The 27,879-nt window shown below is 40.2% G+C and overlaps 1 protein-coding gene across 3 annotated transcripts in view; it reads right to left on the reverse strand.

Moving 5' to 3' along the window:
- znf385d (zinc finger protein 385D) overlaps positions 1-27,879 on the reverse strand; it is a 106,656-nt gene that overhangs the window by 27,702 nt on the left and 51,075 nt on the right. For all 3 annotated transcript variants that reach the window (XM_036558496.1, XM_036558497.1, XM_036558498.1), the window contains 2 exons: positions 15,454-15,561; positions 6,667-6,838 (listed from right to left, as the gene is read on the reverse strand). In XM_036558496.1, coding sequence (XP_036414389.1) covers positions 6,667-6,838; positions 15,454-15,561 — 280 coding nt within the window. The remainder of the gene's footprint in view (positions 1-6,666; positions 6,839-15,453; positions 15,562-27,879) is intronic.

Genomic DNA, 27,879 nt, shown 5'->3' on the forward strand with positions numbered 1-27,879 from the left:
GCTATAGGCATCTCTTTCACACACACACACGCACACACACACACAGAGCCCACTGACAGACGGCTGCTGAGTCATCTTCTAATCTAAAGCAACAATCTCTCTGTCCTCTGTCCATCTTGGTGGAACAGCAAGGCGTGGACGTGCACACACACTTTCTCTATTTGTAAACATCTACCGCACATACACATCTGCATTCTGCATACACATTCTACACTCACAAAGTTTGTATTTCTGTCTCCGTGGGTTATTGGCTTATGTATAATTTACGGAAGTAACCGAATGCAAATACATTACTGGGAACGAGCAAATAATGCAAACACATAAGAGGAAATGTTCTATTTGTTTTGCTAACCGTAGGAAAGTTTTCATCTATTTGAAACAACTGGCAACTACTTGCTTTTTTAGGCCTATAAGTGACACAAAAGACCACAAAATGCTCAGCAGTCTTTGTCTCTGGTAGTCTGATCTCTGTCCTTCCCATTAACCAGACCGAAACACAGCTAATCTGAAATATAATCCCATACTAGACCTCAACATAGTTTTGTTAATCCTAAAATAATCCCATAGTTCTATACCAAATCAGATCTAAACTCATCCTTATAATCTCAAAAATAATCCCGTATCTTTATACCAAACCACACCTAAATAAAACTTTATAATTGCCAAAAATCCGATAATTTTATACCGAACTATACTTCTATACAAAAACACAACCTTATAATCTCCAAAATAATCCCATAGTTCTATATCAAACCAAGCCTAAACATAGCCTTGTTTATCTCCAAAATATTCCTATAGTTCTATACCAAATCAGACCTACACATGGATATGTTAATCTCCAAAAATAAACCCATATTTCTCCAGATCTAAGCAAAGCTTTATAATTTCTGAAATAATCCCATAGTTCTATACCAAACAAGACCTGAACATAGACTTGTTATTCTCCAAAATAATCCTCTAGTTTAGTACCACACCAGACCTAAACTGAGCCATATAATCTCCAAAATAATCCCACAGTACTATAATAAATCAGATCTGAACACAACATTCTAATCTCCAAAAAATAATCCCATACTTCTCTATCACACTAGACCTAAACATATGTTTATAATCCCCAAAATAACCTTATTGCTCTACACCAAACAAGGCCTAAACACATCTTTATAATCTCTAAAATAATCCCATAGTCCCACAGTTCTATATCAAACAACAGCTAAACAAAACCTTATAATCCTCTAAAAAATGTCAAATTTCCATACCATACTAGAGCTAAACACAGCCTTATAATCTCCAAAATAATCTTATAGTTCTATACCACACCAGACCTACACACAGCCTTACAATCTCTGAAACAATCCCATAGTTCTTTACTAAACCAGACCTAAACACAGCTTTAAAAATCCCATAGATATATACCACACCAGACCTAAACTCAGTTTTATAATCTCCAAAATAATCCCACAGTTCTATACAAAACAAGACTTAAACAGAGCCTTATAATCTTCAAAATAATCCCACACTTCTACACCACACCAGACCTGAACACAGGTTTATAATCTCCAAAATAATCTCATTGTTCTATACCAAACAAGACCTAATTTAGCTTTATAAACTCCAAAATAATTTCATTGTTCTGTACCAAATAAGACCTAAATTTAGCCTTAAAATCTCCAAAATAATCCCACTGTTCTACATAAACTAGGTAATTGAATGATAGGACTGTTTCCTCAATATTTAAGGACATTGGGAATCTAATGCTGACCTTCATGTTACAAATCTCAGTGGTTTAGTAGGAAAAAAATGAATGTATTATTAATGTTAAATTTATAGGCTTCATGCATAAAAACTAATTTACATGTTTCATGCTTCTAACTGTCTTTGTGGGCTTCATGGTTAAAGCTTAGCTTTTGCTTTTATTCATCGATTACATATAAATGTTATAGACTCACTCCCCCTGTTATTTCACTGAAAACAAAAAGAAAAGCACTGAAATAAACACGTTAAGCAGACACTCCAGAAGGCCACCCCCCCACCCCCCTCTCTGTCGCTGGCCTGTTACTCTCTGTGCCCCCTGCTTTTCATTGCAGCTCCTGATACGGTGCCAAATAAACTCCAGCTAATGCGCCTTTCCGCCGCCTCCGCTATTCATCTCCCTGACATCTCCGCGCATTAATATTCATTAGCGAGTGGCATTTTGACAAACAAACACTCACACGCGCCGCTGTGCCGCGAACGCTGGGCTGAGAGAGGAGAGCGGAGTGAGGGTCATCTGAGCGCAAGCCCCATCCGCTCTGACCGCCAGCCCCTCAGCAGCAGGTACCTGACGCTGCCACTGCAGTGACCCTTTTTGTTCAGAGCCCCTAATAACAGGAACGAGCCCAGGCCTGATTTCTGCCAGAGATAAACTCAGAGACAAGAGCGCGAGAGAGAGAGAGAGAGAGAGAGAGAGAGAGAGAGAGAGAGGGAGAGAGAGAGAGAGAGAGAGAGAGAGAGAGTGAGAGAGAGAGAGCATCTGACTGTGCATAGAACAGAGAAGAACGGAGAGTTTATACAGAGAAGAGAGAAGAGGAAAGAAGAGAAAATGGAGAAAAAAGAAGAAAAGATGGAGAAGTGGAAATAAGACATGATGAGAAAAGAGGAAAGGACAAAGAAGAGAGAGAAAGGGAAAAGAGGAGAGAGGATGAAGAAGACAGGCAAGTAAAGAAAAGCAGACAGAGCAGAGTGGTGAAAGGATGGAGAAGAGAAGAAATTAAAGACAACACAGAATAAGAGAGAAAGAAAGAAGAGATAACAAAAAAGACAAGAAAATAGAAAACAGAGATGACGAAAGAATAGAGAAAAGAACAGAAGAGAAGAAAAGAGAAGAGAAAAAGGATGGAGAAGAAAAGAAAGTAAAGGCAATACTGAAAAGAAGAAAAGAGAAGAGAAGAGAAGAAAAGAGGAGAGACAGCAGAAATTAAAGGATGAGAAGAGAAAAAATAGGAAACGAGAAGAAAGCATGTACAGCAGAAGAAAACAAATGGAAGATAAGTGAACAGCAGTGAAGAAGGGATGGAGACGTACCGAAGAGAAGTGAAGAGAAGTGAAGAGAAGAGAAAGAATACAAAACAAGAAGAAAAAGGAAAGGATGTAGACCAGAGGAAAAGAAAGCAGATAGAAGAGAACAGAATAGACGTCAGAAAAGGATGGAGGACAGACGAATGAAGAGGACAAAAAGGAAGTTGAACAGAAGAAAAGAAGACAATAGAAAAAGACACAAGAAGAGAAAATAAGAAGGACCAGAGGAAAAGAAAGGAAAGAGGAGAGAACAGAAGTGAAAAAGGACAGACGAGAGAGGAAATAGAAAATGAGAAGAAAGGGAAGAGAAAACGGATGTTGAACAGAATAAAAAGAAAAAGAGAGAACAATAGACGAGAAGAGAAGAGAAGAGAAGAGAAAACAATAAGACAGAAGAAAGGATAGAGAAGAGAGGAATAGGAAACTAGAGAAGAAGGAGAGATGAATAAAAAAAGAAAAGGTAGAGAACAGTAGACACACAAGAGAGAAGAGAAGAAAAGAGAAGAGAAGAGAATGAGAAGAAAGAAAAAAGGATGGAGAACAGAATATGAAGCTAGAGAAGAAAAAAAGGGTAAACAGAAAAAAAGGAAAAAGAGAACAATAGACATACAGAAAGGACAGAGAAGAGAAGAGAAGAAAGAGAAGAGAAGAGAATGTGGAAGAAAGGAGAAGAGAAGAGAAAGAGAAGAGAGAGGATGGAGAGGAGAAGAGAAGAGAAGGTTGAAGAAAGAAGAAGAGAGGAGAAAGAAGAGAAAAAAGGATGGAGAAGAGAAGAGAAGGTAGAAGAAAGGAGACAAGAGGAGAAAGAGAAGAGAAAAAAGGATGGAGAAGAGAAGAGAAGGTGGAAGAATGGAGAAGAGAAGAGAAGAGAAGGTGGAAGAAAGGAGAAGAGAGGAGAAAGAGAAGAGAAAAAAGGACGGAGAAGAGAAGGTGGAAGAAAGGAGAAGAGAAGAGAACAGAAGAGAGGAGAAAGAGAAGAAATGATAGGGAAGAGCAGAGCTTGCACGCTGGATTGCCCACACATGTAGAGGAACCTGAGGCGCCTGCTGCTCCACATTTTTGCATTTATCTTTTTTCAGACTCCATCTGAGGCTGAAAGGCTAAAATCTCTCAGCCTGGCCTCCAGCTGACAAGCAGGATGTTGTTACTGAAATTTAGGGGTAATTTAAGACGCCGGAGTCTGGGGTCTGTGAATGGATCTCTTCCAGAAACTTCAGGGTAACACCTGTCCCATAAAAAAGCCATCAAATTGTTGCAGGTGTCCAAGTAGAAATAGATGTTCTCTGAGGACGAGATGAGCCCTGCTAAGCCTGAGAGGGCATATCAAAAAAGAAAAAAAAGAAAAGAAAAGAAGAAAGAAAAAAGCGAGGTAAATTATGATTCCACGATGCGTTCCAAACATGTGTTGGGTGTAGCTAATTCCAGAAAGTGCTTACGCACGCACTCTTGGGCCAGGGAGCTTAGCATGATCCACTGGGGCAAGACTCCATCTTCTGAATCACTAATAAACCTCGACATGGAAAGACTGTTTGGGTCGCTTCATTTAAAAGCGGCACTAGAGATTCCCGGGTATCGGAGACAAGGATCTATAACGTGCTTGCCCTGAGGGTTCTTGTTTACGACTGGTATCTAAGTTAGGTGAGGTCAGTACAATCCCTCTCCCTCATATGGGTACCATGTTGCTCTGTATTAGGCCAAAAGAGACGGGTCAGGCAGTGCTTCAAGAGCGAGTTTTTCACAGTGACCTTTACTGTAATGAACATCAGCAGCATTAATGCAAGAAGCAGCTCGGCCTGTCATACAAATTATGCCTGTGATGCTGAATTTAAGAGCGTTTCCTGTTTCCAAAACTGAGAGAAATTCTTCTGGTACGAGAAGAAAGAGGAAAAACCCTCACAGTTGGAGTAACTCAGTGCACACTGAGGGGGATTTAATCAGTACGAATGTTTTGAGGGCCAAGGAGCCTTTTTTCATTTTCAGAGGTAAACAGGTGCGGTTGATAAATTCTCAACACAAAGCGGTCAAGGAGCCTTCATCATGAGTGCTTTTCTGTGCCGACCAATTAGATCAAAAGCAAAGCAGGCCTTCAGTGAATATGTTTACAAGCAAAGATTTTTGCCAAGCCGAATAAATACATTCTGATTAAGATTAGATAGATTAAAACTGAGGTGTTTATATGTTCACTCTACTCAACAATCTGGAAAATCTCTGTTTACATGCTCAGTACAAGTAATGCGATCGAAAATGATGCGTATGTGTGGAGAACCACTTAGTGTAGACATTATTATTCTTCTATTTAACAGATTATTACAGGATTACCCACTTTGTTCAGTCAGGTAGGAATTGTATTCTGAATGGTGTTTACGTGGTGGTGTTTACATGGATGTGTTCTTTTCCGATTTAGCTATTAGTCGGATTATTAATGGATTATTAGGCTGCATGTGAATGTGGCTACTGACAGCTGGAATAAAGGAGGGGTTGGGACTAGTGGTCTCAGTCGACCCCCAAATGTATGACAAAGAGTTTGGTTCAGCTTGGTTTTCCTGCCAGCAGCCACTTGCTAGATATTAGTAGGTCACTTTCAGCCTTCAAATGCACTTTGAGATGCAGTGCATCTCACGTTCTTTGTGCAAGGCGAAAGCAATACCCCAGAATGGCACTTACCTAGTAAGGTCACATTGCATCACTGATGTGAAACACCACCCTTCCATAGCACCCCTGAAACTTTTCTGCTTTCCCAACCTAACTACAGTATCGCTAGTACAACATAGTGAATGTTTCTGATATCAGAAAACAGCCCTACAGTGTATACATACTTATATACGGTGTGTTTTACTTCACATACATGCCAAATTTTAGCCAGAAACATACATAATAAGATCCTGCTGGTGTGGGTTCATGCCAGTTTCCTCCCTCTCAATGATGTACTAATAGTGCACCCTTGCAGTAAAGACTGAATGATTATTATTCTTATTGACTTTTTTGTCAACTAGTAATAAAAAGGGAGTCGAATGCTTGGTTTACTAGTTGGCCCTTAGCATAGCTAAAGAAAAAACAACAGGAGAGTTTCAGATATCGAAGAAAAGTATTCTACAATAGTACCTACAAGTGGCTAGTAGTGTAGGCTTCATTCTGAGGTGGTAAAGAAATATTTTGGTGTATTTCAGGGTAGTCTTACAGAAGTTGACAGTGGAATTGGTTTAATCTCCTGTGAAGTACTACTAGGCTAACAAAGAACATTTGGCTCTATGTTTAGCAGAAAACCTGTTTTCTAGACTCTCCTCCTGAATGCTGACTGTTGCTCCTGCCATCGCCATGTTTCACTGCTAATATCAAGCAATGTGACTGTCCACAGCACTGACTGACAGAAGTATCAGACCAGTGGTTCTCAAACTGGTCCTCTAGGACTCGGTCCCTTTATTCTTGTGTGTTGCAAATTAGGTTGGAGCCAAAATCTGGACCAGTTTGAGAAGCACTGCACTAGACAACTAGTCTGCTATCACATTTGATGTCTACCTTATGGAAAAAGTATAGAGTCCACAAGATAATTTACATCCAGCAACGAAACAAAGGCAACAACCCATACAAACAGCCAATGGTGACGCTTACCTTTCCAGTCCGTGCCATTCTGCAGTGGCGCAGGAGGAGAGAGGCTCTTGGAAGGTTCCTTGTTGGCACTCTCCCTGGTCACCACCGAGCTTTTCTGCTTGCATTTGGGGGCATCCAGGGATTTGAGCCTCTTGGCATGCTTGGTGCCTTTGTAGTGGGCCAGCGCTTGGCTCTATGGAAGAAAGAAACAGTGGGGCCAAGCCACAGAGTGAGAGAGGGATGGGTTGGAAGCAACCACCAGCAAACTAACAGCTAGCATGTTCTCATCCCCAGCATCAAGTTAGTGGTCCACCAGATCTTTTTCCCAACTGCTGACTTTTAACATCAATCACTGGCTCATAGGTCATTCCTCTGTTTAATCTGCTAACCTCACATACATGTATGCAGCACTGTCCAGTGCTGAGGAGGATAGGTTCCCCTTCTGAGTCTTGGTTTCTCTCAGGTTCTATTGTAATAAGCCTTTTGCATCACTTTCAGGCACAAATTGGACACATCGTGCCTAAGCATTTCATGAAGGATTATTGTGCAAAATGTGGGAAGATCAGGCACAAAATAGGTGGATATATAAAAACTGTGGCTGATAACATATTCTGGGCAATTTACTAAAGTTTGGGCAACTAGTCCAGTTTAGCATGTAATTTTCTCCACCTTTTAAAACGAACCACAAATTTAGGTCTAAAAATTCTGGTATCAGGAGACTTCCTTTAATAGTAGCAGCAGATACAGTGGCTAGACAGAAGAACAAGCCTTGAACATGCTCTGGAAAGATTATTTACCATTAGAATAACTGTTTAAACTCTCGGGATCAGGTGCGGCCATAGTATGGGATTGCAGGCTGTATGATTTGCAAATTCTATTCCTGAGTAGAAGTACACCCCTGTTTTGGTGGGGAAAGACTGCTATGACTAAACTTTCATTTTCTCTTTTGTTCTCGAGCGTGTTGGCAGCTTCACTATTTCACCTCACTTCTGAGCACAGTTGGTAGATGGAGCTACATGCAGTTTGCAATTTTCTACCTTAGTAAATCCCTCGATTGATATATCAGTTGGCCAACAATACTGTGCCTATTATCAGCACCATTTCAGCATGAGTTACCGGCAGCATCCAAACTCACAATCTCCCAATACAGGCTGAACTTCATGGTAACCATCACTGTGGTAGTGCAAACACATCCAAATCTACACCTTAGCACATTTTAGCATGATAATAACATGATAAAACACACACAAGAACTTCTTTATGAAGAGAGCTAATGAAAATAAAGAGGTGATAACCATAAACCAAGTGCACAAAGCATTCTTTGCACCCAGGGCTACAATATATTGAAAGGAATGAGTTTCTGAGTTTAAGAAGTGCGATGAATGACAACTGACAATCATACCCGTCATCAAAATGCTGCTTAACCTAAACAATTGGAGTATAAAATTAAATAATATTATTATCATCAGTTATCTGAATTTTTAGCCCCCCTAAAATTGGTATTGGCCACAAAATTTTCATATCAGTCAGGCCCAAAACTCCAATGTCAATTTCAGAGCTCATATGACAGACATAGGCAACTCTGCTCTCAAATTTATATCCACCTCTTTTCTGTGCCTGTCTCCCTCTGCGACACTCATTAGGGGGCTGGACCTGCATTTCTGGGCAAGCTGTTTTAGGACAGAGTCTGTTGTCAAACAACTCTACACCAAATGAAACTGATATGAACAGAACATCAGGTGGGGTACAGAAGCTGTGAACTGCAAGCACACCCCATTGGAGTCATGGTTGAACGCTCGGCCCGATTGTGCCTCGCGGGACTCAAACCGAACAAGCAGTGCCCATCTGCTGCAGGGGAGAGCGAGGACTACAAGAAGGCCTCTCAGATCTTGCGTGTCATTTTAAGTCTGGCCAAGTCCATCTGCAGAGCAGTTTCACCAGCTTTAGAGCAAGCTGAAGCTCGTAAATATCTCCCCGAATTGTCTGAGTGATTTACAGGTAATTGACGGCTTTGCTTTGAGCAAACGTTGGAAACGAAAAGGGAACTTGTCAGGGGAGAGAGATCCCATCCTTATTGCTGTGGGATATTACCGTTTTTTATGACAGAAACCTTGGCATAAATATGCCGGTTTGCTGCCTGCCTACATGGCAAAAAAAACCCAGGCCTATTAATAATGCAGGGGCATTGTCAAAGGCGCCTAACGCCGGGCGACACCCGAATTCACCTTCAAAGCGGGTTTATTATGACTCACTCGGACGGGGCCATATGCAGGGACTTTCAGTTGTCCTTGTTTACCTCGGCGCGCTCCCCTGGCCGACGGTCTGACATTGCCTGCAGCGGCAAAGGAGACAGTCGGGAGGCAGCAGAATGCCTTTCGGAATACATAAGGCAGCCGTCAGCTTGCTGACAAGCAGAGGCAGGCATGTGAACGGCACGCCACCTCGCTGAGTGACACAGGGAGTGATGTGCACACACAAATATTTCGCCTGCTCTGCTCATTTCCCTCCTGACATCCCCCGTTAAGCCCACGCTCACGCTTTTAAATCTTCTTACAGCAGCTTTCATACATGTATTCTCTTAGATTTCACAGGTTCGCACATCGTCTGCAGCCGGCACGCCGGGGTCTTTGAGCCTACTGTTTACGGATGATAGCAGCGTAAGCCGCGTTCTGAAACTTAAACCCTGAATTAAGCGTTTTCCCCGCTCCAGCACACCTGATTCAACCTTGCCATGCGACTGACGAGCTGAATCGAGTGGAAAGGATCAGGGAGAACATGAAACTGCAGCCTTCCACGACTGTAGTCACAGGAAACACTGACGATCACTGTTTAAAACTCCTGTCTGAGGTCAGGATACACTGTATGCTGCCCATCAAAAGCTTGGGGACACCAAGATTTTCAAAATGTTTGACATAAAGTGTTGTATATCTGTTTGTAACAAGTTTGGACATAACAAGTTTTTGAAAAGAATAAAGGCTGACGTATAATGGGAAATAAATATTAATTTCTCGTCTTAAGATAGTATTAATCATGAAGTATTATTGATATTTCTTATCTGTGAATAAGAAAATTAATGAAAATGGTCTAAAATGTGTTTTGGAACAAACCCCTTCATATATGAACCATTTTCTTCATACGTTAGCATTTCCTTAAAGGTGCAGTGTGTAAAGATGTACTTGCATCTAGTGGTGAGGTTGCAGATTGCAACCATCTGAATCCCCCTGCCCTCACCCTCCCTTTCTAAGTGTGCAGTAGAGCCTATGGCGGCCGTCCCTTGTCCCGATTTTGTTTTGCTTCTTTGTTTTCGCATCTTTGATGATGAGGATTCACCCTCCATTGTTTTTTCTTGTGCTAGATAATAAGTGTGGTCCTCCATTTGTCAAAGTTTCTTGTTCTTAAAACTTCTCATAACACAAATAGTTAGCCAGCACCGGCAGCAAACACTGATTCTTTTTTCTGGCGTCCAACTGGTGCTACAGCGCCAAATTCAAGCTGCTGCTTCAATGAAAAAAATGCAAAATGCACCCTCTAGAGCCAGCGTTTGGTTTGTCCATTCCAGGCTACTGTAGAAACATGGCACCACAACATGGTGGCCTCTTTTGGAAGAAGACCCACTCCTTATGTACATGTGAAGGGCTCATTCTAAGCTAACAAAAACACAACAATTCAGTTACAGGTGATTAGTACCATTTGTATGGTATATTCCATTTATGCTAATAGATCACCCTAAATCTTACACACTGCACCTTTAAAGGGACACGCAGGCCTAAATGGAAAATGTAACCATCTGTTAACATGCCTACTCTTGCTTAGTTGTATTTATTAGCCCATAGATTAATGGCTAGCAATCATGACTGGATGACACCACAGGGATTTCCAGTGGTTGTGTGATGTATTTGCATAATGCATGCTGGATATTGTAGTGAAAGCACATCAAAAATATAAAAATGGTTTAAAATACATTCTGTCAAACAGATAAGGTGGAGGGATACAATGCTGTGCTACAGAATACTGTATAACATAATAAATAACAATAAACAGAAAACTTAAAAGTTAAAGTTGAAGTCAAACCTTGAAAATAACACCAAAGGCCACACATTTTATCCCTTTGTTGTGCCTTTAAACCCAACTACCTTTGAGCCAAACGACTTTCAGTATGTGCTTTGTGCAGTAGTAGAAAATGCTAAAGCTGAAAGCCAAATTTACCCAAAACATTAGCACATGTAATAGTTGTTTTCATGGTTGTTTTATGCTGGGAAAAAAAGTACATTTTGTTACTTTAAAGTTTCAAAAAAAGGCACAGCAACTAAAACACATCTCTAAATCAATTCTCTAAATTGCATACTGCACCTTTAATATCATATTTCTTTCCACCAGCCATATGGAGCAAAATAAGAATGCAAAAACCATAAGTGTGAAATGAATCTCTTTGTGAAAGCAATAATCTCACACTGCTATGGAAAACACTTTGAAAAATTGTATTTATAGAGACAGACGCAAGAGACAGTAATGAAACAGATTTATATGGTTTGGGTTTGTATGTACAGCATCATTAGAGGAGCATATTGTCATGAAAATGGTGCTACTGGCAAGATAAATGTGATGTCATATGCCATCCTTGTAGCATTCATAGCGCTCCACTGCAAAGACAGAGCCAGAGAGAGAGAGAGAGAGAGAGAGGGTGATAGAGAGAGGTGTGATGCGGATGGATGTTTTGTGTAATCTCCACCGCAATCAATCTTTCATTAAAGGGCCGATATGGAAGAATTGTCCTTAGCGACGCTCTCAGTGTGACAGTGCTGTGATTGAAGCCGGGGGGATGGAGAGATTCCTCTTCGGAAAGTCTTTAACTAAGACGGGCACCTGCGACGGGACTCCGTTAAATAACGCTATCAGTCAATCAGACAAGCAAATTAGCGCTGCAGTCCCTGAAGCAGTGTGTTTAGCAGATAAGAGGCGAAACGCTTTAACCGTTAAAGGGAGTCTTTTGGTGGGGAAAAGAAGCATCGATATCGCCTTTCAGCTGCATTGATTTACGAATGTTGATTATAATCGACTATAATAATAAAGTGTGGGCTCATTAGCTTGTAGATGGGGTAAAAAAAGTACTTTTATTATCTATGTTAGTTTAATAGCTCATCCACTCAAATTTGTGTTGTTTTTTTTTATCGTAGGTGTTCCACATTCAAATAGAATCTAATTGTGGTGAGATTTCATGATTCTGTATCGTTTACTAAAGAATCGTAACCGAATCACATCAAATCATTTTAAAAGTTGGGATTTCATGATGCACTGAATCATTTCCTAAAGAATCATAATAAAGAATCATAAATCTTAATAAAATTTGAGATTTATTATGCATTGTTTCTGAAAGGATCAATTTCGATTTAAATGTAGTGAAATCTGAAACTTCATATGCATTGATTAAAGAATCATAATCAAATCAAATCATGGTGAAATTTGAGACTTCTTGAGGCATTCTTCTTAAAAAATTCTGACTGAATTAACTTGAAATGTGGTGAAACTGAAATTTTACATGCACTGAATCAATCAAAGCAAATAAAATTGTGGTAAAATCTGGAATTTCATAATGCACTGAATAATGTTCTAAAGAAACATAATTGTATTGGACAGAATTGTGGAGAAATTTGAGATTTCACAATGCAACGAAAAATGTATTAAAGAATCAAAATGTGATTGTGTCAAATTGCAGTGAAAATCTGAGAACTCACAATGCACTGAATCATTTAGCTAAAAGAATCACATTCAAATTGAATCTTATCTGGCACTGTTTCCTAAGGAATCATAATCAATTTGAATCAAATTGTAGTGAATTTCGAGAATTTGTGATGTACTAAATCATTTATTACAACTATAATCAAGTAACAGAGGTGAGGTCTGGGATTACATGATGAATTGTTTCCTAAAGAATCATAATCAAATTAAATCAAATCATTGTGAAATTCGAAATTTCACGATGCGCTGAATCATTTGCTAAAGAATTGTAATCAAATTGAATCTAATCAAATTGTGGTAAAATCTGAGATTACATAAGGAATTGCCTCCTAAAGAATCATAATCAAACTGAATCAAATCATCAAATTATTTGAGATCTGATGAAGCACTGTTCACTGAAGAATCAAAATCTAATTAAGTTGAATTGTGGTGAAATTAGAAATTTCACAATGCAATGAATCGCTTGCTAAAGAATCATAATCAAATTAAATCAAATCACTGTAAAATGTGAAAGTTTCATGATGCACTGAATCATTTGCTGAAGAATTATAATCAAATTGAATCTAATGAAATTGTGGTGAAGTCTGAGAATACATGTGGAGTTGCTTCCTAAAGAATCATAATCAAATTGAATCAAGTCATCAAATTATTGGAGATTTAATGAAGCACTGATCACTGAAGAATCATAATATAATTGAACTGAATTGTGGTGAAATTAGGAATTTCACAATGCAATGAATCACTTGCTAAAGAACCGTAATCAAATCGAATCTAATCAACGTAGTTAAGTCTGACATTCCACGGTGCATTTCTGTTGTAACTGAATCAAACCAAGTCACTCGAGATTCCTAAAGGAGAGTTTTCTGACTAAATGTAATCGTTGAGAGATTTATGCCTCTGTTATCTCCTTGTGCTGTCAGACACTGTGTTACTTCATATTCTCTTCTCACGTCTAATATTTCCCAAGGAGGAACAGGACGCACTGCATCTCTCTCATAAAATTTTGAATCCTGAAATGTCACGAAAACCAAATTTCATTTCCAGAGTTGGCGGCCCGGCCTGTCCCCGAAGCGAAGTGCTCAAAGGCCCGTTTAATTTTTGAAAAACGTGACACATAAAAAGTTCCCGTCCCATTCTGAGCCGGGAGCGTGCTGGGCACAGAGAGAAGGAGGACAGAGTTCCTCGCAGTGCCGCTGTGATCTGAATGTAAAATCTCCCCCAGGGCTCTCTGCTCACACACAGCGCTGTGGAGGACGCGATAGGACAACAGCGGCGGTCCTGACGGATGACTCTGACAATCGCTGATTATCCCCCGATAGAGTGCAATGCCCACGATGTAATAACTCTGACAGTGCGTCAGAATAGATATCCGTCCTAATGGAGGGACGCAGAGAAAATGGTGATTTTAATATGATGTTCTGTGGATTAAAGACCTCAGGTAAAACAATATTGCAGAGAAGGAAGTTCTCATGAATTAAAAATGTCAGTGAATGGGCTTTGACTGTGTAAAGTTTTGAATTCCTGCCATAGCGTGGAATTATTTTCAGCAGACAAAGCCTTATTTGGTCAAAAACCTTCTTTAAAAGAGCACAGGTTAATTAGTTTTACGGTAAGTAAGAAAAGAGCACAGTGGAAAAAATCTGGATTAAGCCAGTAATTTAACTCAGCTGCACTGGCCACTTTATTCGACACACCTTGTACTTCCAGTCTCTCGTGTAGCTTCACTCACTGGCTACTTTATTAGAAACACCTCCTTGTACTTCCACTCACTGGCCACTTTATTAGAAACACCCCTTTGCCCTTCCATTCACTGACCACTTTATTAGAAACGCCGACCTTGTACTTCCACTAACTGGCCAATTTATTAGAAACACCTACCTTGCACTTCCACTAACTGGCCACTTTATTAGAAACACCAACCTTGTACTTCCACTAATTGGCCACTTTATTAGAAACACCAACCTTGTACTTCCACTCACTGGCCACTTTATTAGAAACACGTCCCTTGCACTTCCACTAACTGGCCACTTTATTAGAAACACCTACCTTGTACTTCCACTAATTTGCCACTTTATTAGACATGCCTACCTTGCACTTCCACCTACTGGCCACTATATTAGAAACACCTACCTTGTACTTCCAGTAATCTGCCACTTTATTAGAAACACATACCTTGCATTTCCAATAACTGGCCACTTTTTTAGAAACACCTACCTTGTACTTCCACTAGCTGGCCACTTTATTAGAAACACCTACTTTGCACTTCCACTAACAGGCCACTTTATTAGAAACACCTACCTTGCACTTCCACTAACTGGTCACTTTATTAGACACACCTACCTTGTACTTCCAGTCTCTGCCCCCTTTATTAGAAACACCTACCTTGTACTTCTATTCTCTTGCCACTTTATTAGAAACAATGACCTTGTACTCTCACCAATATTTTTTATATGTTAATGGTGGAGAGGAACACATACGCCGTTGTTAGGCAAAATATTACCAAAGAAAAAACACTATTGTACTGTTACAACTATTACACAAAAAAATGAGAGGACACATGAAGGTTCACTTGTTGTTTTGGATAGCAAATAAAATGGCTATATAACCAGGTGACTTCTGGTTCCTATCACCACCACTGTAAAGACAATTTATAACTTCAGTATGTTTCTCTGCAACAAGCCGTTCTGCATCAAATCACTCTGAAAGACTTAGTTTACATCTCAGTGAATGACAACCTGAGCTGTAACGTTGCTTTTGTTGCCAAATAAACAAAACTGACCAGATGTTAAAGGAATACACCAGTGTTTTTCAACCTAATCTCAATCTGCTGCTACAGTATTGCACGATCAGTTACCGCAGACTGTCATTTTGACACATTAGAAATGAACCAAAAAGCCACTTCTAATAGAAACCAATGGGCAGATGCAGATGTGGCAGATGTGACATTCCTTATTCTCCTTCTAAAAAGTTACCATTTCATATATGCAAGGTGTTCCTACAGCAGCAATATAAAGACAGGTGTGGGTCATTTGTGCCGAAGCATGAGACGCAATCAATCTCTCTGTTTCTCACCTGTGAATTAAATCGCAGTTGGCACACGTTGCAGGAGGCATGTTTCTTTTTAGCGGAAGCGGTGACGCCAAACGTGTGATGTAGAACAGCTTTCTGAACCGGGTCCATCTGCAGGAGGGAGAGAGAGGCAAGAAGAAAAGAGAGAGAATTAGAGAGAGAGAGAGAGGAGAGAAAGAGGGGGCAGTCTAATTAACATCACAGCAGCAGATAGTCTTCCAACAGAGAGATAAAACGGAGCTCGAGGCCTTCCTGAAAAAAACAGAGGTGCCCAGGTTGCGGTGCAGGGTCTGGAGAGAATTACGGGTCCATAACGCAGCCGTCCTTTTCACACATACCCCGCAATCACCGTGGTGCAGTGTGCGAAAGGATCGCCGCCTTGCTGTGGTTGTCATGGTGAACCCAAATCAAAATTATACTCCTTGGAAAAAGTCTATTCAGACTGCAGGTGCACACGTGAGCACTAGTACACAGTATACAAATCATACTACATCATATGCACTCTTCATTAAGCTCAGCTCCTCGTATCAACACTCGTCCATTTTATCAGCTCCACTGACCATAGAGGAGCACTTTGTAGTTCTACAATTACAGACTGTAGTCCATCTGTTTGTCTGAGTACTTTGTTAGCCCCCTTTTACTCTGTTCTTTAATGGTCAGGACCCCCACAGAGCAGGTATTATTTGGGTGGTAAATCATTCTCAGCACTGCAGTGACACTGATGTGGTGGTAGCATATTAGTGTGTGTTGTGCTGGTACGAGTGGATCAAGGATGAGCAGATCATGGCGGAAAAAACTGGTCACATTGTCATTACTGAGCATCATCAAAACGCAACAATGAACATCAACTGAACTATTTTTGAATCAATTCAATTGAACTACACTGGCCACTTTATTAGAAACACCTACACAACCCAAAACATACAGGCAGTCAGTGCATTCCTTTCTAAATGTGGGTGAGAAGAGCTCTCTGTTTTGGTTAGAATCCGTGCTGCTGCATTTTGTATGAGTTGTAGGGGATTACAGTAGATGGAGCATTACAGTCATCAGCTCTGCTCATAACAAATGCATCAACAAGTTTCTCTGCGTGGCTCTGAGATAGAAAAGGCTGAACTTTGGCAATATTTCTCAAATGATAAAAACCTACTTTACTGATTGTGTTTACACACAGGATAAAGCAGAGCTCAGAATCTAAGACCATACCCACGTTTTGTACTTTAGGTCTGGAAAGAAAAGTTTTAATACCAGCTAAACACTTTCACTAATAACTGTTTTAAGTCTAAGTTCTCAAAAGATGTCAAAAAGGAAAAAGTCTTCAGATGCTGAGTTTGTGGAAAAGGGAAAAAGGCTTCGTCTTTATTTCATCAAGTGGTCTCGAGAGACCCAACTGCGCAAATATAGTGTTCCAAACAGCAGTTTATATACCGTTTATCTGGGGTAATTTGATATCTGTAACGGCTGATGAATGTTCAGACAAGCGCAGAGCAGGCTATAGTAAAAAGTTTTTTTTTTATAGGCTCGGTAATGCACAGGGACGTAACAATACTTCACAAAGACAAAGCACTAGTAGACAAACATTTATAGTCCTTGAAACAGGTGTAAACAATCAATACTCAGGTGAGCACAAACGTTGGTAGGTGGATGGCTGAGAGTTTCTGATCATGTGACCTCCCAGTGAATTCTGGGAGTTGGAGTGCTGGAGTTGGAGTGAGGGATGTCGGTCTCTGCTACAGAAGGCGTGACAATATCCCCCCACCTTACATCTCAAATTTTGATATTAGCTCATTCTCTAATAGGTGCATCTCTTCGTCCATCAATTTGGCCATCGCATGATGAGCTCACTCCTCAAAACTGGCTTCAACAGGTTTTTACCAGCCTGCTCTACCTTTCAAGGTCAACTTGTCCCTCTCTTCACTGGGTCAGTAGGTACACACAGGACTCTCAATGAACCCAAGGGCGTTCCAGTGTCTAGAATCTTCTATGCAGACAGACTAAGGCCGACCCTTTGTGAGAGAATTCATATTCTCTGTTAGCCAATACTACCTATTTGGTTATTGATTACAATATCTAATCTTTTTGATTACTGATTAAGGGAATATTTATTCAAAATCTTCGTCAATATGAAGCAAAAGAGCAGAGCTTTCCATAAAGCAGCTTTCTCTGAGTTTTGGTACCAAGATTCAGTATTTCCATTTTTGCATGATTTAGTTGTTGGAAATTTTGTGACATCCACTGAGAAACACCTGACACACAGCTGGTCAGCCTGTCAACAGAGTCTTGATTATCAGAAGGAACAGAGGTGTATAATTGTGTGTCATCAGCATAGCTATGAAAATGAATATCATGTTACCTAATGACAGTACATGACAGGTAACGTAAAAAGTGAAGAGCAGGGGCCCTAAAACTGAATCTTATGGGACTCCACAAGAAATTTTATTTTATTATAGTTTTTTGCTGAATGACTTTCCAGTGAAATCAAGAACTGTCTATTTATTTAATATGATTTAAACCATTCCAAAACGTTGCTTAAGAGGCCTAACCAGTATTCAGAATGGTGGATAAGAAGTCAACAGTTTCAAAATCTGCAATAAGATCCAACAAATCCAAAATAGAAAGATTTTGTACATCAGTTCTAAGTCTAAAGTAGCTAGCTGGTGGATGTAGTGTATGCATAGGCGTTTTGTGTATGCATAAAAACAACACAAACAGGTTGCGTCTTTAGACTGAAACAGCCATATTCCAATGCGTAAGTACTGTACATTTATTTGCTATCATACCTCATCCAGAATGAATATGCACCTGCGCACTCAGCGAGAGCTGTTCAGCTTTAATGGAAAACTGAAATGTGCTGCAGCTGCCTGTTTACAGTGATAAACTTCCACCAAGTGAGACGAAATGAGAGCGATGCACTCGCTCATTGCCCACACCATTGCTCACTTCTCATTCACTCTATGACCTGCTCATTCCCTGGGCCTGTAACAGCGCTCTGACTCTTCAGCCTTGTCGGACATATTCAGGGAAAGGAAGCCTGTCCATGTGTCTGTCTCTTTTTCTCTTCACATGGATAACTGGAGCTGGAGGCACGAGCTACAGGGCTGTTTTATGCTATAAGCTGTGTAAGCAGTGGCCCCCAATGGGCCCCTTGAGTATGTATTTCTGTCAATACTGTCAGAAAAAATCATTCAGAAAGATATCCAAAAAAAGATCCCCCGAAAAATCAAAAACGCAGAAATGATGCACTCATCGCTTAAACACAAATTATAATTGATTTTATTTGCTATTTGTTTACAGAGATTATTTTGCTGTTTAAAAATTCTGTTTCCCTGTTTTATTATGTTTCCTTATCATTTATTAAACTTACGAAACTAAAATATTAATTCATAGTATGATTATGAATTGAATGGGGATAATGATAAGTGAATAGGGATCTCCAAGCACAATTAGGGTGCCCAAATGTTCAAAAATGGCCCGTTGGTGGTTTGGGTTGCACCACACAAACTAGTTTTAACATTGCACTTATTAGCAACTACATACAGTCAGGTCCATGAATATTTGGAGGCTGGCATTGTTATTGTTATTTTAGTTGTCTAACACAGCATATTGGAGTTTACATTAAAATGCAGACTTAGTCAGCTTTAATTTGAGGGTACTTACATTCCAATCAGTTCAAAAGTGTAGGAATTACAAGCATTTTCATACCATTTTTAGGGGCTTAAAAGTAAATGGACAGTTGGCTGCTCAGCTGGTCCATGGCCAGTCGCTCACAGTTGCAAAAAAAGTTAATTAGCTTATGTTAGAATGTTAACATTCCATGGCCAGTTGTGTGTTATTCCCTCATTATCTCACACACAAGTAACCAGATAAAAGGTCTGGAGTTTTCAACTGTGGCATTTGCATTTGGATTCTGTTGCTATTAACTCTCAATATCAAATCTCAAGATGTCCAAGCCATCAACTAAAAGATCAAAACAATTCTATTTAGTACATTCTTAAAAGGAAAGAATGCACTGGTCAGCTCTGAAACACCAAAAGCTCCAGAAAATCACAGAAAACAAAATACAGAGGGTACACCACAAGACATAAATCATTGGTAAGCCTTTAAAAAACAGGAAGATTAGAGTTCGTCCAACTTGTATCTGAATGAGGAAAAGAGAAGACTGTGGAGAAAGGATTGAACTGCTCATGATTCAAAGCATGCTGCTTCATCTGTGAAGCATGGTGGAGGTAGTGTTATAGCCTAGGTACGTATGGCTGCCAAAGGAACTGGTTCCCTTGTGTTTACTGATGATGTGACTGCTGACAAAAAGTAGCAAGATGAATTTATACACATGATGAAATTCACTGGACAGTGCTTTACAGTGCAGATGGACAATGACCCGAAAGCATACTGCAAAGACTTATTTTTACAGCAAAAATGTAGAACGTTCTGCAATGGCCAAGTCAATCAACTAATCTTAGTTCAACCAAGTCACTTACTGAAGGCAAAACTTAAGGTTAAACGCCCCCTAAAACAAGCCGGAACTAAAGACAGCTGCACTAAAGGCCTGGCAGAGCATCAAAAGGGAAGAAACCCAGCATCTAGTGATGTCTATGGGTTCCAGACTTCATCCAGTCATTGAGTGCAAAGGATCTGCAACCAAGTATAAAAAAAACAAAAGGTTTAATAGATTTATGATTATGCTAGTTTGTCTAATTACTTTCGAGCCCCTAAAACTGGGGATAGATGTATTAAAATGGTTGAAATTCTTACATCATTTACCCAATTTGGTTACAAATACACTCAAATTAAACCTGAGAGTCATTTTGAACATCATGACATCATCACATGAACATCACCAACTTTACCACTGTTTACGTGAGACTTGCTTGTTGTAAATTCAGAACGTCATAGCTTTACAAGTTAAAGAGGTTCGTCCAAATTCACAACCAGTTAGTTTCTCTAGCTACAGCTTCACTTACAGATTGCTGGTGGACCCGAATTTAGTAAAACACTAGATCGAAACTAACTGGTAGTACCTTAAGCCTTCATGAAAACTTTACGTGCAAACTCAATCATGAACTTGCACATAACCAGAGCACCCCAGGCTTGTACTGTAGGCTGATCTGACATCAGTCATTTGATCAGCCATTTGCTGCTGAATACATGTTTATCTGCGGGCCGAGTCAACGACGTTACACAAGCAGAAAATCACCCTCCATTAACAATTCCTCAGCTTCACCCAGCTGTGCATGAAACGGGATACGTTGGTAACACTCGGGTGATTTCGGCATCGCTTTCAGGGGAGGTAGCGAGATGGAGTGAAAAACGTGTGACTTGCTATCATCGGAGCTAAAAAAATTGACTAATCAATTTCAATAAGTTAGGGTGTAGCATCAAATCCATTCTAAAAGCAGGTCGTATTAGAACCATATGGATCTCTGAAATGAGCTCTCTCTGGATACAGAGTCTAAAAAAAAGCTACATAATATAATGGGTGCATAAATCTTCTGCACAGCTTCAAAAGAGGGGGGAGGATACGTAATGCCACAGAGGAGTGTGTGGAAGTTTAACAGGCTACGAGGATTCTGGGAAACTCGGGGTAATCTCAGGAGGGAGAGATGGATGAAGTTGGAGAGGTATAGAGAAAGAGAGAGAGAGAGAGAATGAGAGAGAGAACATCTGTGAGGGGGAGTGGGAGTGTGACCTGCTGTTAAATGCGGCCGTGCTGTTTCTCCCTGGAATCGCTGCCCATTCAGTGCGGGAAAACAAACAGGCCTGTGGCCTGTCCACACGAGCCTAAAGGAAATACTTCGGCAAAAAAAAATTTACACAGTTGCACCCTCCCTTATTTCCAATGCTTCTTTAGATTTGTAATGAAGCTATTAAGCTAATGTAGCTAACAAGTAATGGATAAGTACGTCACCAATTAGCATTATACAAAAAGCACACTTGTTTGAGTCATTAAGTAATCTCAGATAGACGTGCTTATAGTGGTTATGACACTGTATGACACACTGTTTTCTATACAAATAGACAGAAGTCTGTCACAAAGCTAAAAACAGCAGTAGCCATCCAGCAGCAGTAGCCATTACTAGCTACATTAGCTACATTAGCCTTGTAGCTCCACTGCTAAACTAAAGAAGAAAAAAGCATGACGCTAAAGCTTATAGTAGCAGCAATCTTAAGGCCTGAAAAGCCAGAAAGTCTATCTGAGATTATTTCAGGCAACTGTGTGAGAATTTAGGTACAATCTTATTAAAATAATGCTGATCTAAGCTGGTCTGTGCTGGTTTATGCTACTCTGATGCAGGTTTAGCTGTTCACCCAGTGTGGTCATGCTGGTTGACCAGCGTACCAACATCCAAAACACAACATATGCTGTTTTTGATGGTGATCAGCATATCAGCTTCCATTGCTGGTTGACCAGCAAACCAGCGTCCAAAACAGAACATATGGTGGTTTTGCTGGCTACCAGGCATGCTGGTCTATGCTACTTTTTCCCAGCAGGGAATGCTAACCGTATGACTGTAAACTTCCATTACTCGTTAGCTATTAGCCTTGTAGCTCCAGTACACAGCTAAAAGAGCAAACTGTGGACACAAAATTTCTTGGCTGATTGACAATGATGGAAGTTAATGGCAGCTTATATGCCACCAGTTAGCATTGTGCAAAGTGCATGACAAAAGTAGTTGTAGCAACAAGCTTGTAACAATCTGAATTTTCTCCACACTTTTGTCCATTTTTTTAAATTCCTGCTTCAAAAAACAGCATAGATCAGCACATATGCAGTGTTTTGGATGCTAGAATGATGGTCAACCAGCTAAACCCGCACCAGACCAACACAAGGCTAGCATAAACCAACTTCATGGAGGTCTGTGCTTTTTTTTTCAGCAGGGATAACAGCCCATCTTACAGTGTCCGAAACCACATAAGCAAGCCTGTTTAAAATTACTTAACTACTTACTGCGGTTTGAGGCAACTGTGCGATAATTTAGGCCTGTAGTTTGCACTATGATAATTGCATGGCTATAAACTTCTATTATTTGTTAGCATAAGCCTCATCATTCCAGTACAAAAGAAAAGAAGCAAACACATCTTCTACATTCATTCTCAGTGCATCTCAGCACATTTGTGCATATAGTTCAGGTTTGTGAGTGTTCTAGGATCAGTTGCCTGTTACATACTTATGAAAATTCTTTTTTTACATAGCTGGATCAATGCAGCTCATAAACAGTGACAGGACAGGCTATTTTTTAGCTCACACCCCATTAAATTGCTCTCAAACAGGCATGTTTTTGCTTAGGCCCGTACACTTGAGCTAGAAGCCTGAGAGTAACAAGATGCCGCACTTTTTCCGAATTTCCCTTCCTTAACTGCGTTCAGTGGCACTTCAAAGTGAAGCTTAAACTGCCCCGTGTTTTACACATCCACCCTGCTGGGGCATCAAAACACCAGGCAGAACTTTTTGATGCTGATGTCTCAGCAGGACAACTGTGTCCTGCTTGAACGGAAATGTCGGGAGTTACGTTCATGACTAATGTGATGCTCTCCACCCCCCAGGTCCCTGTCACATCCTCCTGCACCATCTCCACTGGCTGTCTGAAAAGTCGGAATGCAAGCATGTCAAGATTTGCCAAGTCATGGTGTCCATCTATGGGCCGCCCAACAGAGCGAGCTTCCTTCGACTACTTAGAGTTTCAGAAAATACAGCATGCTGTGTTAAAAATAACATAAGTTGGATTACTCTCTTTTTGGTATGGGTTAGTTAGCTAGCTGCCATGCTTTATAATAATGATGTCCATCTATGGGCCACTCTGCAGAGCCAGTTACCCTCTACTACTTATAAAAAAGGATTAGAAATGGTACAATTAACTAAACACAAACAGTATATAACAAAAAGCAGCAAAGTTTAGTAACCAGTGTAGCTAGTATTAACCTTAAAGGCACAATGTGTAAGATTTAGGAGGATCTATTAGCAGAAATGAAATCTACTATACAAAGCTATGTTTTATTCAGTGTATTATCACCTGTAAATGTGAATCTTTGTGTTTTCATTAGCTTAGAATGAGCTCTTCGTATCCACATAGGGACGAGGTCCTCTTCTAACAGAGGCTGCCATGTTTCTACAGTAGCCCAGAACGGACAAACCAAACACTGGCTCTAAAGAATTTGGTGGTGCTGTAGCATCATCAACCAAGAATCATTACTATATTTACAGAATTGAGTTTAAAATAACAAAGTCTCTTTTCAGTATATGTTAGCTAGCTAGCATGGTTTGGGAGCATTTTAGCGTCACAATGTCCATCTACCATCTAGGCCACCCCGCCGAGCCTGCTTCCCTCTACTACTTATAACTGCTAGAGGAAACAGCATAGACCAGCATAGCTGGTCAACAGTTTTGGATGCTGGATGACCAACTAAACCAGCACTAGACCAGCATAAACCTGTTATGCTGTTTTTTCAGCAGTGATCAGATGAGATTAGGAATGGTACAATAAACTAAAGATGCAAAATGAACAAAATAATCAAAAAGCAGGAACAAAGTTGAGTAAGAATGTAGCTAGCTTACTTTAAAATGTGTTTAACAGGCCATTAACAATAACTCTGTCTGGTTTATTTTCATGGACTGAGGACTAGAAGCAAAATAATTATTATTTTGGTTCATTCTGAAGAGAAATGGCATTTTCTGTTCCTGTTCCAGTGTTCCACACTCAGTTCTCCAGTTTCATAACCAGTTAGAACTGCTAAAGTGTAGCCTAGCTACCCATAATTGAATCAAGGAAAAAAGCCACGTGAATACTTAGGTAGCCTAGTTTATAATTGTTGCCAAATTATTCATAGTTGGTATTTTGCTGTGGCTATTGCTCATAGAGTGAAGACTACAAAAAAATGTTCATTTTTGTTGGCTCTGAACAGGAATAGTATTTTCAGTTCCTGCTCTAGCGTTTTGCGCTCCATTCTCCAGTTTGGTAACCAGTCAGAACTGCTAAAATGTGGCCAGCATTGACCTTAGATGAAGAGGTACCTTTCAGAAAAGGTACTCTGTATTTACAGAATTATGTTTAAAATGACATAAAATTGCCCAATTCTCTTTTGGTTTGTGTTAGCTAGCTAGCTAGCTAGCTAGCCAACTAGCTAACACAGCTGGAAAGGTAGCTAATGCTAACCCATTTATTTGAAAGAGTTAACGTCTGCCAAAACAGGCCTTTTCCTACCCAGCCCGGGGCTTCACATCATCACTCTGTGGGGGTGCAACTTGATACTCGGCCTGTCAGAGGGGTGCCGCCCTGAGACAGCGGAGAATGTCCCGCGAGTCGGAGGATGGGAACTGACAGGCAGCAGTGCCTCAGCGGTCAGAAAGTTCAGCAGCCGTCCTGCGAGCGAGGAGGGAGGACAGAAAATGGACAGGAAACTGACAGGAGTGACTATGAGCAGAGCAGGCGTAATAACCACATGCCAAAACTGCTATTAAACCATTCATCAGGACGTGTCCCATTCGAGAACTGAGATTGCTACAGTAGAATAAATACCAGACTGACATGATTTAACTCCACACCATTTAATTTAGTTCAACGCCTTAAAGAAAAACTCTGCCAATTTTTAATAATATCAGCATAATCACACTGCTATCATGTAAACAAAGTCATTCAGAGCGGTTTGGTGCAAAATGCTCTTTTCTAGAGAAACGTACCGAGACAGGATTGCTCACAGTGGTAGTGATAGGAACCAGACGTCTGAGGAGATTAAAGCCTCCAAACGCTCCCTCACATGTACATAGTTATGAAGTTATATGTGTGAAAGGTGCCTGTAACATTGTTTTATGATAGTTTTACCAAAAGATTTTGCCGAAAATTCTTTTTTTAATCCATTCAAGGTGGAGAGGTATGTGTAAGGCATTATAAGGCAAAATAGTCTTCAAAGAAAAGTTATTTTTTCAGATTTTTTACCACTTTTTCCCCACGTGTAGGTTCACTGGTGGTGTCGAATAGTAAATAAAACAACTATATATGTGTTGTAGACATTGTGACGTCTGGTTCCTTTCACCACCACTGTAAAAAACTCAGTAAGTTTCTCTACAGTGAACCATTTCACATCAATCCACCCTGAATGACTTTGTTTACATCTCAGCGACCTAAATTATGCAAAACTCGATGTAATTCTTCATTAGACTGCAGGTTTATTCTTCATTCATAAGCTCGGGAATTACAGTAAATAAAACTACTATTAAAAAACTCCTTTAAATGGCAACATTATGTATAAGCTATGCGAGACGTGAGAAAGGAAATGAAGTGTGAATACTCTAACGTTTCTAATGAAAAGCTCAGATTGCTATAGTTAAAAGGCCATAAAACATCTTTTATGAAGTTAGTTTTATGAACAGTTCCCCAGGACATGATGATCCACCTGTGTAAACCTGTGGGGAAAGGGGGAGGTGCATAATAAGTGCTGCCCGCAACCCCCTGAAATGCGAATCCAGCGGTGGCCAACACCAAGCACACTCACTATTAACTAAAGTGGGATAAATGACCTGTCAAAAGTAATACCGGCCCCTATGTTTTGTCCAATTACGTGGCCCACACGCGTGAGACGGAATCAGTGCGGCTATTGATTTTAACTGCTGAAAATTTACAATTCAGATTAACACGAGAGGTCCCGCAAGGCCGGCATGATGAACAGCGCTAGTGCATGCAAGTGTTGATCAAACAATGCGGAATGTTATTCCGTACACCCACACAGAGTCGCTGCAGGTAAACCTAGCTGTTTGGCAGTGTAAGATTGGGTCCATCCCGGATGGTTACAGATTACAGCCATTACCTCACAAATCTGAAGACTATTAGTAAAGAATAGATGTGGCATTTGTGCTTATGAGTATGTGTGAGAGAGAGGAGGGGGTAGTAAGGGTTGACGATATGGCAAGATATCATGATACTTGAAAACACTGTCATGATATACGATATGTATCATAATATTTTGTGGTTTTGAAGTTGGAACGGACAAGAGACATCAGCAAAGCAGCAGTGCCACATTGTAAATAGGCCATTACTTTAGAGTAGAGGTTCCCGAACACAGAGCTGTGGAGCGGTACTGAGCCATGGATCGTTTGATACAGAGCTGTGGATCGTTTGATACTGAGCTGTTAATAGGTTGACATTGAGCCATGGATCATTTGATACTACGCTGTGGATCGTTTGATACTGGGCCATGAATTATTTGATACTTGGTCATGGATTGTTTTAATTTTGGGTTGTGGATTGTTTGATACCAGGCTGTAGATAATTTAAAACTAGGCTTTTGTATAGTTTAATATTGGGCCATAGATTGTTTTATACCAGGCCATGAAATGTTTGATAACAAGCCGTGAATTTTTGATACGAGGCTATAGATTGTGTAAAACCGGGCCATGTATAGTTTAATATTGGGCCAGGGATAGTTTGATACCAGGCCATGGACTGTTTGATACCAAGCCATGAAATTGTTTCATACCAGGCCATGGACTGTGTGATACTGGGCCATAGATTGTTTTATACTAAGCATGGAATGCTTGATAACAAGCCGTAATTGGAGGCCGTGGACTGTTTGATACCAGGCTGTAGATCATTTGATACTGGGCCATGTGTAGTTTCATACTGGGCCGTGTATTGTTTGACACTGGGCTGTACATTGTTTGATACCATGGACTATATGATACCAGGTCATAGATTGTTTGATACCAAGCTGCGGATTGTTTTAATTCTGGGCCGTGGATCACTTTAATTCTTGGCCGTGGACTGTTTAATACCAGACTGTAGATCATTTGATACCGGGCCATAGATAGTTTGATACTGGGCAATGGATAGTTTAATACCAGGGTATGGATTGCTTGATAATAGGCCATGGACCATTTGATACCAGTTTGATATTGGACTGTGGATTGTTTGATACTGTGCTGTAGATTGTTCTATAATGAATCATTTAATACTGGGCTGTAGATAGTTTGATAAGGGCCATGGATACCGAGCTATATAAAGTTTACTGTTCAGTTTTCAATCACTCTCTCTAGTATTATATACATATATATGTACTTATACATATATGTACTTATATCTATCTATCTGTCTATCTATCTATATATATAAAATATGAGATGTATGATTGCAAGTCTTTAAGGTATAAAACACAAGGTATTTGTAGAGAGAATGATTGTTGTAAGCTGCGGGGCAAGCTGAATACTTTCCCTCTCTGTAACGGAAAGAGTGCCCACTGAGAGACCCGGAGCTGATGGGTAAATGGGCGTCTCAGCGGTGCATCTATTGAGATCCTCAGGCTCCTTCCTGCCACACACATACAAAAGGGCCCATCTGAAAGGCCCAGATACCACATGCTGTGCCACTGCCCCAACAACCTCTCTCATTACACTTAGGATAGACACACACACATTTCCACTCGTTTTTTCCATCCTTTTCTCTCATA

Source organism: Colossoma macropomum, unplaced genomic scaffold, assembly GCF_904425465.1.
Source record: "Colossoma macropomum unplaced genomic scaffold, Colossoma_macropomum, whole genome shotgun sequence".
Taxonomy (NCBI): domain Eukaryota; kingdom Metazoa; phylum Chordata; class Actinopteri; order Characiformes; family Serrasalmidae; genus Colossoma; species Colossoma macropomum.